Source organism: Thalassophryne amazonica, chromosome 3 (assembly GCF_902500255.1).
Source record: "Thalassophryne amazonica chromosome 3, fThaAma1.1, whole genome shotgun sequence".
Taxonomy (NCBI): domain Eukaryota; kingdom Metazoa; phylum Chordata; class Actinopteri; order Batrachoidiformes; family Batrachoididae; genus Thalassophryne; species Thalassophryne amazonica.
In genome coordinates, this window is record NC_047105.1 from 126191604 (window position 1) to 126207701 (window position 16098).

Here is a 16098-nt window from a genome sequence, read left to right on the forward strand (position 1 = left end):
TCATGAAAAAGTTGATTTATTTCAGTAATTCCATTCAAAAAAGTGAAGCTTTTATATTATATGGTAGAATTTTAACTTGCACTTGTAGCTGTAATGATGAACTGTTAACTGACAATGGTTTTCTGAAGTGTTCCTGAGCCCACGCGGTAAGATCCTTTACACAATGATGTCAGTTTTTAATGCAGTGCCACCTGAGGGATCAAAGGTCACGGACATTCAATGTTGGTTTTCAGCCTTGCCGCTTATGTGTTGAAAGTTCTCCAGATTCTCTGAATTTTCTGATTATATTATGGACTGTTGATGATGGAATCCCTAAATTCCTTGCAACTGAACATTGAGAAACATTGTTCTTAAACTGTCGGACTATTTTTTCCTGCAGTTGTTCACAAAGTGGTGATCCTCACCCCATCTTTGCTTGTGAACGGCTGAGACTTTTATACCCAATCATGAGTGTGCTCAGTTCCAGTGTGGGCACAGCTAACCAAAAATTTAGCTTTGATAACAGATAATCAGCTAACTGAAAAGTTATCTTTTATAAAGCTAAATCGATAAACCACCCAAAAATTTATCGGAAGCTACAGCTAACCGATAACTTACAGTATTGTCTCCAGTATACTTGCAACTATTAACAAGCTGATTTTGAGTTTTAACACGACGATCACTTCTGGTAGCATCTAAGGAGACCACAGACACAAACAATGAGTCAGCACTTCTATCTTTGAGCACCCTGTCCACTGCTGGAAGCTATGTAGTAAACAGGAGCTTCCAGCAGCAACACAGTTGAGAGGAACCACAAAGCTCAAATCTCTACTCAATAACAGTGTCACCGTGAGGTGAAGGTCTGACTTATGGTTTTTAGTTATAAATAAAATGAATACAGATAGAATAACTCCATTAATGTCAATTCTGTCATTTGTACAAAGTTATATAACATATATCTTTTAATGTTAAATAATGCACTAATTATGAAGATTTGTAACAAACACAGACAGATGCCAAAGGGATTATGGGTATAATGTGCCTCCAACACTAACACTGAATGGTTGACTCATTCATTCTATGTAAAAACCAACACGTTAATGTGATATGTGTGTGTTGGTGTTTACATATAAATGTGTGATTTTGTAAAATATGCCATTTTTTTTTATTTGTAAAAAAAAAAGGCATTTGCAAAAAAAAAAAAAAAAAAAAAAAGCCAAGTTGTAATTAGATAACTGTCTGATATAACTGGGGTCAAAATAAATAGAACACTGCCATCTACTGGTGCCTAGATGCTCAGTACTTAGGGTGAATACTGCTATGAACACTACTGGCCAGTAGATGGCAGTAGAGACCGTGAAAACTTGCCAAAACAAAATTCCAGATAATCCGTGTCTGCTACATTTAAGATGCGTGGAATTTAATAAACACAAACTGAATTTCAAACATCTTATATATATTACTCTGGAACAAAGATGACAGACAGTGTTTGACATAAGCCAGACTCTAAAGAGCTAACAGGAAGCAATTGCAATGACTCCAATTGAAAATAATGGAGAAGCAACCTGGGCTTCTTCTGGCATTTTTACATAAAACAAACACAATAACAACATCTATTAACCCAGAGAATATATTGATGAGAGTTTTAGGCACAATATACAAAGAGTTTAATGCTGTTGTCCGTGTGTCGTGAATGTACTGAGATTACCCATAATGCACTGGGCACAGTATGTCCTCACTAAAACCTTCAAAATTAGTGCATTACTTTAAAACTAAAACATATATATGATATTTTCACTTCATAAAACTTCAGACGTGATGTTACTTTAAATAACATGTCTGAAATTAGTCTGGTTAAAAATTTAACCATAAGTTAAAACTGTATGCCTCTGGATGACTTGAGTGATATTGCCAGCATATCAGTATGGGGTCAAAAGAAATGAGCTTTCTTCTTTTCTGTGACCAGCTCTTCTTTGCCTGCAGAGGATAGAGCGGTTTCTTCTAGAACCAGCTCGCCTCTGTTTGTAGAGAATAGAACTGTGCATCTACTACAAAACATTTACAGGTAGGTACTTAACTGATTTTCGACTTAATAAATGTTTGTTATTGTTAAGCTTTGTTTACTATGTCTGCAAAAATGTTAGCTGTCAAAAAATTATTGGAACAAAACCTATCGGAAGATAATTAGACCAATGATGGTTTCCAAAGTTATCTGAAAAGCTAATCCAATAATGAAAACATTATCTTTGATAATTAGCGGCTAGCGGATTAGTGGAACTGTGCCCACCACTGCTCAGTTCCAAAATATTTTTAATCATTGCAGATATGAAACATTTAGGAACAGAGGGTAATGACAGATTAATAATTTCCAGCACAGTCGATCCAAGAGTGGGCAACAGGTCCTTAAACAGTTTTGTATAGGATCAAATAAACATGTTGTGCTTTTTGTAGACATTACAAGTTTTGTCAGCATGCTTAGTGAGATACTATCAAATTCTGTAAATCTAGGTAATACCTCAGTGATGGCGCCCACCTCAATAGCAGGATGTAGTGGCTGGTTTAAGGCATGTTGGGATATGTTTAACCTAATGTCTTCTATTTTCTTCTTGAAGTAATCCAAGAAAACTTGTGCTGTAAAAGGAGAGCGACTTACAGGTGGTTCTCCATGAATAAGTGTTGCCACCGTGTCAAACAAGAACTTTGAGTTATGTTTGTTTTTGTTGATTGAATCAGAGTAATATGTCCGCTTTGTAGCTAGTACTGCATGCTTATAGTCTAAAATAACATCACACCACGCGAGGTGGAATACTTCTAATTTTGAACTATGCCATTTCTGCTCTAGACCTCTAGCCTTATGCTTGAGGTCAAGCAAGTAATGACTGAACCAAGGTGACTGTTTTCTGGGGGGGCATGGTTTTAATATAGGTTGAGTGTAGTTTTGAGCGCTGAGTTTAAACTGTCCACAAGACTGTCTACTGATTGGGTATTTTCCAAATGTGAAGCTAAGATATTAGGCAGTCTGGCTTTGATTTGTTTCTGTGTAGGCTCTCAGTTGTCCAGGTGATTTCCATAGTAGAGAAGCTTGAATCTTCGACTGGACTGAGTTGCTTGATGCGAGGACGTTTCGCTTCAAATCGCAGAAGCTTCCTCAGCTAAAATTCTTGCTCTGGTGGTCTGACTTCTGTCTTGACTCTTGTAGAGAAAAATAATCAAGAAGTCACAAAAGCTGGAGTTTTAAACCTAACCAGACCCCTCCTACCGAGAGGCAGACTGCTATAGGCTGGTGACTAAACAATAGCTCTAATTAGCACCTATTGTGCTCTAGTTTACACCCTCCTAATGACAGGTCAGCTGTCCCTCTCCTGATGGCTCCCTTGATGACTCTGCTGATGACGTGAATGACTCATTACCATGAATAAAAGACTGAAACTGCTTTGACCTGAGTACCCCATTGTAAACAAGGGATAAAGCGTGTCTCAATCCAGTCCAGTCGAAGATTTAAGCTTCTCTACTAGTCTGGCTTTGAGTTCAGTCGTAGTTGAGGAGTTGATGTGTTGCCGCAATGATAAATAAGGTTGTTGTTTCACTAAACATGACATCAGTGGAGGTAGCACCAGCAGCCTCATGCAGTTACTCCACATCAACCTGGACCACACCATCACCGGACTCCACACCCCATGGCCACACATTCACCCCCTCACGAAGACCACTGACAGTGCAGCCCAACCAGGGACATGGGGGACAGGGGGAGCTACCGCGGTATATACACACTATGGGGGAGTAGGTCTTGTATTTGTTGGTATACGTTTTATTTTGTTTCTAATGTCTACGTCATTTTGGGTGTACACCTTGTGGAGAGTGGGTGTTTTATTTTGTTGGGTGCACTTATTTGTACATAATATAGTTTGTGTCTGGGATGTCATCATGCGGAGGGTGGGTGTTAGGGTTAGGGTTAGGGTTAGGGCTAGGGTTAGGGTGGTCGGTACTGCACATTGTGGTGCGGGTCAGAAACACAGTAATTTAACATTATTTTATTTTATTTTTAACCAGAGGTGGGAAACTCCAGCTTCAGAAAGTAAAAGCCCTGCCATGTATTGCTTCTACCTGTGCACCGCAAACAGGTGATCTCAATATTGAGCTCATCCACCTACCTGAAGAATTGAACTAATTAGAGTCAGGTGGTTTATTAGAAAGATGGAACAGATATGTGGCTGGACTTTTACTTTCTGAAGCCGGAGTTTTCCACCTCTGTTTGTATCTTGGTGGATCATTTTCATCACAAGCAGAATGCTGATGAGTCGACTGATGGTTGTGGTAAATGCTACTGTGAATGAATGAAGCGCTGTGACTGTAAACTTTTCAAACGCTGGTCGCGATCAGACTGCAACCGACACAGCACTCTGATCGGTTCCTCCTGTCTGAGGAATACATGTTGAAATCTCAAGTTTCTATTTACAGCAATCAAATTTTATTCTGCCAAGAATTGTTTGGCTGCATGCTACCAGGAGCTACCAGGCGACAGGCTGGTTACAAGAGAAGCCTTACGAACACTACCTTCGTGCTATAAGCTAAGGTGAGTCTCTTACACTGAAGTGATTTATCTGAAGTTTCATTGATACAGCAGAAGGATGTGCATGTACACTGTTCATTGTCCAGTTGGTGAGTATAGCAAAGGAGTGGCCACTATTACACTGGTCAACACAATTTTTCTGTCATTGTCATGCCTGGCCCAGTTCCAGACTTACGTCCATATTTTCCCTCTTTATTTGGTTCATCTCCTTCTGCCCCAGCCTTGTTTTATTAATTGCTACTTTCATGATGTGGTTATTCTATGTTCTATAAGTATTTTTGCTATTCTCATTTCGGTTGTACTTTTATATTGGGTTTTGATTTCTTTGTCTGTTCCTGGTTTGTTTTTGCTTTAAGTATTGATTTCCTGTTCAGTTCTCAGTAGTTTCAGTTCAGTAGTTTTTGTTTTCATGTTTGATTTCAGTTCCTGTTTTTGTAGTTTTACATTCTGTGTTAGCTCTGTTCTTTGTTTGATCTCACGCGATGTTATTTATGATCTCACTCCATAGTCCTGCACCTGCTATTGTCTCAGTTATTCCTCACACCCAGCTTATTATGTTCACTTCACTTCACCTGCCCCATGTCTTTGTCTTTCTTTGTTTTTGTCTGCTTTGTGTTTTCATTCACTCACGCTCTTGGCACCCGTTCACTTATCTTTGTCTATTACATCACTTCAGTTTGTGCACTCCCCTCCTCACAATCTTGACTGTGTTATCTTTGTTCACTAGCCACGCCCCTTTCTAGATTGTTCCTCACGTGCACCTCATTGACACCACCTGTCCCTCGTTACACACTAGTTAGTCCACATGTATTTAAACACCACAGTCCTTCACTTCCCCGCCAGATTGTTGTCTCGTACACTTTCCAGCGCCTATCTTAGTCCTGATTTTGTCTTGCGTGTTCCGAATCCTGCTCTGTTGTCTTCAACCATGTCTCTTGCCTCGTCCCAGATACTGGTGTTTGCTCGTGCCTCAGAACCCTGCCTGTTTATGATTGCATCTCAGCCTGACCCTCTTTGTACTGCTGTCGCGCTGACTGATTACATGTGTACCGAACCTGATGCTGGAATAAAGACCATGATTTCCTCCACACCAAAGCCTAGTCTGGGAGTCTGTATTGTGGGTCCAGCCGCTCCTGGTGACGGGCTACCACCTGCCATGACAGTCATGGAGTTTTTCAATATATATTGGGTAATTTTGGGGCACTGACTCCAAATCTGGTGATTTGCCAATCACATCACGTTTTTGAGATATGAAAACATACGTATTTCTCATATTAAGCATTGAAGCAAAAGCTGCAGTCTCACACACCTCTTCGGCATCAGAAACAATATTACGGCTCTTGTTCGCATTTCGCGAACCTGGTTTAAAAACTGTGCTTTTGAAGCTGCTTTTGTGCACGATTAGTGGCGTCAAACTCATGAGTGAATGAGCAATATTTGCATAATCCATTAATATGGAACATGCAGACTGCAAAAAAACATGATGTGATTGAGGAATTCGGAGCTCAGATTCAGATTCAGCAAAATTACCCTAAATCAGTAAATCAGTTCTCCAGTCCATGCAAGAAAACTTTTGTTGTTGTTGTTGACCAGTGTTATTATATTGTCACTGACAAGTACGCCGTATAAACATGATGAACTTGCTTATGTACCGTCCATTCGGAAAGTATTCACAGTGCTGCACTTTTTCCACATTTTGTTATGTTACAGCTTCATTCCAAAATGGAGTAAATTTATTTTTTCCCTCAAAACTCTACTTACAGTACCCATAACAACAACATTAAAAAAGTTGCGTTCATTGAGACCTTTAAAAGCAGCATAAATGTTTCTGTCCACTTCCCCAGATTTTTGCCTTGAGACAATCCTGTCTCAGAGGTCTACAGACAATTCCTTCTTGTCTGCTTTGTGAGTTGACATGCACTGACAACTGTGGGACCTTATATGTGGACAGGTTTGTGCCATTTCCAAATCATGTCCAATCAAATGAATTTACCCCAGGTGGACTCCACGTAGCTGTAGAAACAGCTCAAAGAGTGGAAACAGGATGCAGCTGAGCTCAATTTTGAGCTTCATGGGCAAAGACTGTGAATACTTATGTATGTGTGATTTTTTTTTTTAGGTTTCTTTTAATTTTTAATAAATTTGCAAAAATCTAAAAAAAAAAACTTTCCTCACATTGTCATTATGGGGTATTGTGTGTAGGAATTTTGAGGGAAAAAATTAATTTCATCCAATTTGGAAATAGACTGTAATATAAAAAAATGAGGAAAAAGTGACGCGCTGTGAATACTTTCCAAATGCACTGTAGGTACTGAGCTTGCATTTAAAAATACTCCCTCATATCCTCAGCCACAGAAGCGGACCACAGTTTTTTTTTTTTAAAAAGCCCCACCATGTGTTTTATCTTTGACTTTAAGGATGAATAAAAGTCCCGCACCAGAAGATTTGAGGGATCTAAAGGGTTCATAAGCCAAAAGCAAATCTGATAAATGCATTGGACCAAGGCCAATAAAAGGATCTTAAAATCAATTCTAAAGCTGACAGGAAGCCAAAGCAGGGACTTTAAAATGGCTTTAACATGTGCCATCTTTCTGGTCCTCATTGACAGATGGACAGCTGAATTCTGTAATAACTGTAAATGAGAAAAGGTTTTCTTAAGGAGACCAGAAACAAGCACTTTCCTGAAATTAATCCTGCAGGTAATAAAAGCATGAATAATTTCTGTTGTTACTCATTTAAATACACCACAGTAATATGTATGCACTGTCTGACCAGCACCAAGGAGAGCTCCCCTCATGAAGCACGTAATGATGTACATGCACTGACCCGCAAGTGCTACTAGGAAAACATGCTGCATCATTAAAAGGATTCATAGAAAGACTTGTAGAAAGCAGTCAAATCTTAAGTCTTTGTTGGAAAAGAGGCAAACTGTAGTTCAAATTTAAATTTTTCCACAACTCAGTGATGAAGCTGCACTACTGGTGATGCCTGAGACAAAAATGTCACAGAGCACAGACTTTTCAATCGCAACCACAGAACCCTGTAATACCCCCATTAGACCCCCATTACACAGGGATGGCGTCCATGTCTCCTGTGTGACCAGGAAATCCCCAAGAGCACCACAGGATGCTGTAGAAATGCACAGTGCATTCCAGGACCTTACAAGTCACTCTCGGTAATAGCGCACTATATGCCATGGTCTCCTTGGTCGCCGTGTAGTATGGAGCTGCACCTTTAAAATGGAGAAGAGTCTCCAAGATGCACAGGCAATGCACAAACACTGCACAACTCCATGACCGCCCAACGAATGCTGAATGAATGCCAGCCCAGTCTCACGTTTTTGTTTTTTTTGTTTGTTTGTTTGTTTGTTTTCGTGCTCCCATGATGAAAGTCAAATTTTTGTGAGGGTTTTTTTTAAGTCACTATTACTAACCCTACTCCTACCACTGACCCTAACATTAACCATAACCTAATCTTACTCTTTCCCGCAACCCTAACCATAACCACCCCGAACTCCCGCTTCACTTTTAATTTAGTGCAGCCATCATGGAATGGATGAGAATGAATTCATGCTGCTGTGATGAAAATGAGGCGCTTTTCATCACAATATCATGAACCAATAGATTAATGGATAATTCGTGCTGCTGAATCACGACTTGCCGTGAGACCAGGTTTTGAATGCAGCATGATTGGGGCTGTTTGCTGCATGAAGCACTGTTATAAAATGCAAAAAGAGTTCCTTGTCGTGACAAGTGCTGCAATAAAGCACAAAATTAGTCCCTTGTCATGATAAAGTGCTATGATAAAGCACAAAATTAGTTCTTTGTCAGCTGATGTTCACCAAGTTTGTGCATGTTCAAATCTTTGAGCAGAGATCAGGCAGAGAGCTATGTCTTATACTTTTCCTGTAGCTTCTGAAAGCTCCAATTCAGCAAAAGCAGACATGGAGAGCAACTGAATTGAATTGAACTGAATTTATTCGACACCCATGCCACAAAATTTCACTCATATACAACAACAAAACTCATAAACAAAATAGTGAAAAAAAGCAATGTACATGGTGCCTAAAGGCGTAGGCAGAAGCAAAGCTTATCAACGCCTACACTCCTCCATGAAGTCAAATCAAACCGGCATATGTGCCTGTTCATAAAAGTTCATTTCTAAACAAAATCTGAACAACAGCAGCTCATAAATACAATTAAAAGAAAACAAATATTTCCCAAACAGCTCCCAACTCTTTTACTGATGTGATAACAACCTGTAGCATTAAACAACAAGCTGTCACTATGGTAGACAAAATGAGCTAAATATTAAATGAATCCTTTTTCCACATTTCTGTACAGTGTGCATTCAGTTTCTGTATTTTTCTTGTGTGTGTGTGTGTGTGTGTGTGTGTGTGTGTGTGTGTGTGTGTGTGTGTGTGTGTGTGTGTGTGTGTGTGATAAATGGACTGCATTTATATAACACTTTTCCATCTGCATCAGGCGCTCAAAGCGTTTTACACATTAATGCCTCACATTCACCCTGATGTCAGGCTGCTGCTATGCAAGGCGCTGCTCACTACACACTGAGAGCAACTAGGGGATTAAGGACCTTGCCCAAGTGCCCTTAGTGATTTTCTACTCAGGGTGAGATTTGAACCGAGGATCCTCTGGTCTGGAGCACCACGCTTAACCACTACACCATCACCTCCACTGTGTGTGTGTGTGTGTGTGTGTGTGTGTGTGTGTGTGTGTGTGTGTGTGTGTGTGTGTGTGTGTGTGTGTGTGTGTGTGTGTGTGTGTTTGTTTCACTGTCATGTGTCTGACAGCACCTGCATGAAAACACGCAAAATGTTAAAATAAATAAATAGGTACATTAAGTTCATAGTGGATGCACCATCAGCTTTGTGTTTGTTGATGATTTATATAAATCAGAGTCAAAGAAGACAAAGTGGTTTTTTTTTTAAACTGGGCAGCAGTCATGTGACTTTTTTCAGTCACTGCAATGGTTTTAAAAAAAAATTATTTCTATTTGTTGTGGCTAACAGTTGTTTTCCAGTGAAAAGAGCTAATTATCCAATAATGTCATTTTTCTGCTGATATAGCTGATAAAACCCACTTGAATAACGGAGAAACGCATGCACACAGGAGCATATGCAGATTATGCACACAAGATAAATCCAAACTGAAGACTGTGGAAAATGAATCATTTAATATTTAGCTTGTTTTGTCTACCATCTCTCTCTCTCTCTCTCTCTCTCTCTCTCTCTCTCTCTCTGTCTATCTGCCTCCATCTTTCTCTCTGAGTTCTTTGATGTACCCGCGTATGAACTGTGAAGAAATATAACGGCTTGCTTTTAGACCATGGCAAACTGCTGAAAATCCAGCATAGTATGTCAAAACACCAGCAGATCTCTGTGGAAATGTGATGTCATCTGCAGCACCCCAGCTCCATGGGGGACAACACTGACACACAAGGGAATAGTCTATGAGCCAGTCATCAATTTTGACCTAATCGGTACCACTTAAGGTGATGAAACGACACTTAGAATCCAGTCTCAGTGTACCATGACCTACGCAAAAATGTATGATAGCCATCCCAGGGTGGTAGCTGCAGCCAACTAGGAGTCAGTGAAGAATTACACAGAGGTCAAAATGTAAAAATGCTTCAATCATGTTGAAAACTATATCACATTATTTGTCTGATCATAACGATTCCAAAAAGGTAAAGGTTGGACCATGTATAGCTTAATGTTCTGGAGTTATGGGGTAAAAACAGCAAAAATGGTGACAAAGGTCAGTTTCAGGTGGTACAGGCATCAAAAGTTAAAGTTGCTCCAATTTCAGTAAACAATGGTGCTAATTATTGTTTGGGTTAATAGGGTTCTAAAACAGAATAGTTTGCACCATCTGTCATGCTTAGTTATCATGTTACAGGGTAACATATGTCTCATGTCATAGAATCCAATGGACGTCGACCTTGTTTGACCTTTACTTTGGAGACCAAACACTCAACACAGTCAAAACTATTTCATTTATTAATCCTTTTATTTCAACCAATATTTTGCCTAATTTTTTTACTGAAATTTAAGCAACTTTGACTTTTGACCCCTGTACAAACTGAAACTGACCTTTGTCACCATTTTTGCCCCATAACTCCAGAACATTCAGTCATAGATAGTCCAAACTATACCTTTTAGGAATTATGCTCAGACAAATAATGTAGTACAGCTTTCAAAATGATTGAAGCATTTTTACATTTTGACCTCTGTATAACCCTTCATTGACCCCTTACCTGGCTACAGCTACCACCCTGGGATGGTTATCATATACGAGTATTTTTGTGTAGGCCATGATATAACTGAGGCTGGATTCTAAGTGTCGTTTCGGCACCTTAAGTGGTACCGAAAATCTGCTTGGCCCATGGACTAGAAGCTGAAGTAGGTACTCAGAACGGTGTTTTCTTTTTTCTTAAAGAAGAATTGTGCCATCTGAAAATAGAGGCACCTTGTACAAAGTAAAGTCAGCAGTGTTAAATTAACTCTGATGGTGAACATATGCTCCTACTATGGTCACAGTATGTACACTGGCAGTGTTAATTTAACACTGTCGGTATTGGTTTTACACTGGTGATTTTACTGTGTATAAAAATAGAAGTAATTTTCAAGCGGTTAATGGTAATATGTTTGTTAAACTTCTTAAATTAAAGATTAAAGTCTACAATATAAGAGCATCTTGATTGTTTCAATCCAACTCCACTGTTGTGGTGTACAGAGGCAAAGCTTTTAAAAAAGTATCACTGTCCAAATACTTATGGATCCAAGTGTGTGTGTGTCACTTACTGCAGACAGATTTTGATTGGTATGGGTTCTTCCAGCTGGATCTGGCTCACTCCAGCTGGTCCGTGGGGGTCATAGTGACTGAAAATAAATAAGACAAATAGGACAGTCAATACTCAGTGTGAAAGAAGACATCAGAAGAGCAGAAGACATCGACACTCAAATTCCTCCAGGATTCAAGAATTATAATAAAGGGTATTTTTTTCATTTTTGTCTTTTTTTTTTTTTTCTTTTTTCTTTTTTCAAAAACCTAGTGCACTTTACAGACTGTGAAACAACCCATGAACTCTGATGGTGATTCCTTTCAGATCTGCTGAGGGTTTCGTTTATGGTTGTAGAAATGTGAACTCATTATTGATTCATGCAGAAACCTGAGTTGTGTGTTTGTTTGTCGTAGTGACATATTTGGCATATCACCAAAGGCTGCTGAATTCTCCAGTCAATGGAAATACCAGTGAATGAATGCAAATGAATTAATGAGGTGGCAGGGGGCAAGAACTTAAAACACCACTCAGTGGAACACATATATAATGCAAAAGTATGCTGATATGCACAAGTAATAATAATAATGTTGATTCACTCATCACTCATCACTCACTCATCTTCAACCGCTTATCTAGGACAAGGTCACGGGAGAAATACTCCAGCAGGGGTCTGGGGGATACTGAGGCATTCCCAGGCCAGTGTGGAGATATAATCTCTCCACCTAGTCCTGGGTCCTCCCCGGGGTCTCCTCCCAGCTGGACGTACCTGGAATACCTCCCTAGGGAACCGCCCAGGGGTATCCTTACCAGATGCCCGAATCACCTCTGCTGGCTCCTTTCAATGCAAAGGAGCAGCGGCTCTACTCCCAGCTCCTCGCGGATGACCGAGCTTCTCACCTTATCTCTAAGGGAAACACCCTGCTAAGTAAACCCATTTCAGCAGCTTGTACCTGTGATCTAGTTCTTTCAGTCATGAGCCAATCCTCATGATAGGTGAGAGCAGAAACAAAGACCCTGAGATTCTTGAAGTCCTTCACTTGGGGCAAGATCCCATCCCCTACCCACAATAGGCAATCCATCGGTCTCCTGCTGAGAACCATGGCCTCAGATTTAGAGGTGCTGATCCTCATCCCAGCCACTTCACACTCGGCTGCAAACCGATCCAGTGAGTTTTGGAGGTCACAGGCCGATGAAGCCAACAGGACCACATCATCTGCAAGCAGCAGCGATGAGACCCTGAGACCACGAAACTGAAGACCCTCTTCCCCCGACTACGCCACAATATCCTGTCCATGAATATCACAAACAGGATTGGTAACAAGGCGCCACCCTGGTAGAGGCCAACCCCCGCCAGAAATGAGTCTGACTCACTACTGAGAACCTGAACACAGCTCTCGCTTTGGGAGTACAGAGATTGAATGGCCCTGAGAAGGGACCCCTCACCCCTACTCCCGCAGCACCTCCCACAGTATCTCCCAGGGTACCCGATCATATGCCTTCTTCATGTCCACAAAACACATGTTGACTGGAGGGGCATACTCCCAGGCACCTTCCAGAATACTTGTGAGAGTGAAGAGCTGGTCGGTTGTTTCACGGCCAAGATTGAACCCGCATTGTTTCTCTTCAATCTGAGGTTCAACTGTTGGCCAAACCCTCCTGTCCAGCACTCTGAAGTAGATTTTACCAGGGATCACAAAACTGAAGCTGCTGTGTAGTTCTTAGACGCTAACAGTGTATGAACGCCACACCAGAAAACTTAATCACTTCCACCCAAACCAGATAAAAAAAAATTGAAAAAGATTACCTGGCAAGACAACATCCAAACATCTACACACTATTGAGGGAAGTGCAGGTCAGGTGGACTGGTCATCTTGTAGACATCAGATACCCTCAAGGTCTTACTGAAGAGATTTGAGCCTGATCCCAATACCTGGAAAAGTTTAGACTTGGAAAGCTGCATCAACAAAGGTGCACCCTTCTACCATCAGAACAGAAAAGCAAAGGCCCAGAAGAAAACTAGCACATCATCTTGTTTTCTGTCCCAGTGGATGACGTGCCCAGCATGTGGCAGAATCTTCAAGTAAACCTCAGACTGATTGGACCACACTCAGTGTATCTAGTCCTTTTCTGTGTGATGCCCTATATGATGTTCATTTTATTTAACCAGGTTAGTCCCATTGAGATTGAGATCTCTTTTACAAAGGAGACCTGGACAATTTTTAAAGTTTCCAATTCACCGAACCTGCATGTCTTTAGATGTGGGAGGATGCCGGAGCACCCGGAGGGAACCCATGCAAACATGGGGAGAACATGCAAACTCTACACAGAAAGGCCACAGGCTGGACACACTTAATTAACTCACCAGTGATGAGTTAAACAGCCCTGTCTGTCTGCTTGCCTAAATAACTATTCAATGATTAACTGAACACATCCATCCATCCATCCAACTAACTAACTAACTAACCAGTGAGTATGCAAACACACTTAACTATCTAGTTTGTGTAAACCAGATTATGTCAACACACTTAATTAACCCACCGGGCCTAAACAGGCCTGTCTGTCTGCCTGCCTATCTAACTAACTAACTAACTATTCAGTGATTAACTGAACACATCCATCCAACTAACTAACTAACTAAATAAATAAAAATCACCAGTGACTATCTAGTTTATGTGAGCCACATTATGTGAACACACTTAATTACTCACCAGTGATGAGTTAAACAGACCTGCCTGCCTGCCTAACTAAGTAACTAACTATTCAATGATTAACTGAACACATCCATCCAACTAACTAACTAACTGACCGACTACTCCTGCCTACATAACTAACTAACTAGCCAACAAGTGATGTTCTGAACAGGACTGGTTAACTAATTAACTATATGAAAAAAATAATCTGAGGTGTTCTGAACAGTACCAGATATCTCTCTGAATAAGAGGAAACCTGAAATGTCTGCAGTCTCTGTCCATGTTTTGTAAACCTGCTAATTCAGTTTAAGGGTTTGGGTTGGTATCAGGATCTTATCCCAGTGGTTATGGGGCTAGATGAGAGGTACACGTTGGACAGGCCATCAGTCAGGGCCGACACATAGGGAGACAAACGCGTTCACACCTACAGTCAAATTAGAGTCACCAAACCTTTCAACCTGTCTTTGAAAGTGTCAGGAAGCCGGAACACTTGGAGGGAACCCACACAGAAAGGACCAGGTGGGAAGCGATCCCACATGATTCTTGCTGTGAGGAACAGTGCTAATCGCCAAGCCGCCATCACACCCTGACTGTGCAGTTTATCATTTGAAATGCTTCCAGTATTGTGTATTAACCAGACCATCCAAAAACCATGTCATTAATTTTAACTGAGTCAGCATGTAATGAACAGTATTCTTTGTGATTAGCAGATTAGCCGGGTAAGCACAGGATACATGGACTCATGGACTCAGTCAGTGGATCTGCTAAACTTTTGTAAGTAACTCTGCAGAGAATATTACCGGTGCCCCTAGTATTTTGGGCCATGTTGGCATCTTTCAACATGTGCAATGAGCATAACACAAAATGAAGACAGACAGGCCTGTCATGTTGCCTGTGAAGTTGTTGCTCCTGGAGGTCACTAAGGTCACTGCTGCTTGTGTGATCTAATTAACACTATATGATCTGATGGGCGACTTTTGATCCAGTAAACTATAAATATATTTGATAATAAAGTACTGCAGATGGGATTTGTTTCAAGGACAATTAACAGCTAACAACTAGCTTATGATGTGCAGCAACAAAAAGCACTCACTCTCAGCAGAGACATAGCGTCTGTCCAATCCACTAACACCAAAGAGGTTTTTGTCTCTACTGTGAAGGGGCTTGATTGACAAACAAACTTTGCTTTTTCCGTGAGGGTGAAAGGTTTTGCTCCGTCTGATTGGTCGCCTGAAAAGGCACTGCAAGAAATCAGAACAACTTTGTGAAAAGTCTGGATATTTCAATTTACAATGTTATGAGCAACTGCACTAGAAAAAATACGTAAATAAAAAGCTGAATGTTCTGAAATAGACATGAGGTGCAACATTCTCTCTCTCTCTCTCTCTCTCTCTCTCTCTCTCTCTCTCTCTCTCTCTCTCTCTCTCTCTCTCTCTCGCTCTCATTTAGAGCGATTGAAAAAAACAAGCTGGTGCTTAGAAAAAAATGCTACAATATATGGACAAGGAGTCTAATCTACAGTGACTGCATGTTATACAAATATACATATCCACAGTATTCATTTGTGTGTGTGTGTGTGTGTGTGTGTGTGAGAGAGAGAGAGAGAGAGAGAGAGACAGAGTGTTATGTACTGACGTGGGTCAGAGAACCGAACCAGCATCTGACAATGGCCCAGCGCTAAATAACCAGAAAGCGGCTCCAAGAAACAAATTTATTCCCCCTCGTGCAATAATTCATGTACAACATAAATAGTCAGCTGTCTTGGCAAGGTGAAGGACGGCGCACTCTCCAGCGCCCAAATGGATCAAAGCCCGGCACTTCTGGACTCAGATTCACAGCCGAACACCCCCCAGGTGAATGCGACAAACTGACTGTGAAGCACGGAAAAGGTGAGGTAAGTCAACAGAGCTACAACAAATATCCTTCAGAGGCACACACTATCAGCAACACATTCAGGTCTGAATTTAAGCCTTATGTAAATCAGCAGCTTCTCACAACAGGTGGAGGATCATCAATCCGTACGCCACGGCAGTGAGAAGCAAACTGCACAATTCT

The 16098-nt window shown here is 40.8% G+C and overlaps 1 protein-coding gene across 1 annotated transcript in view; it reads right to left on the reverse strand.

The window, feature by feature from the left end:
* The window catches only part of plekha6 (pleckstrin homology domain containing, family A member 6), a 229762-nt gene that overhangs the window by 195691 nt on the left and 17973 nt on the right, over positions 1-16098 (reverse strand). Inside the window, exon 2 of the mRNA XM_034167419.1 lies at positions 11373-11450. Within this exon, the coding sequence (XP_034023310.1) occupies positions 11373-11450 (78 nt within the window). The remainder of the gene's footprint in view (positions 1-11372; positions 11451-16098) is intronic.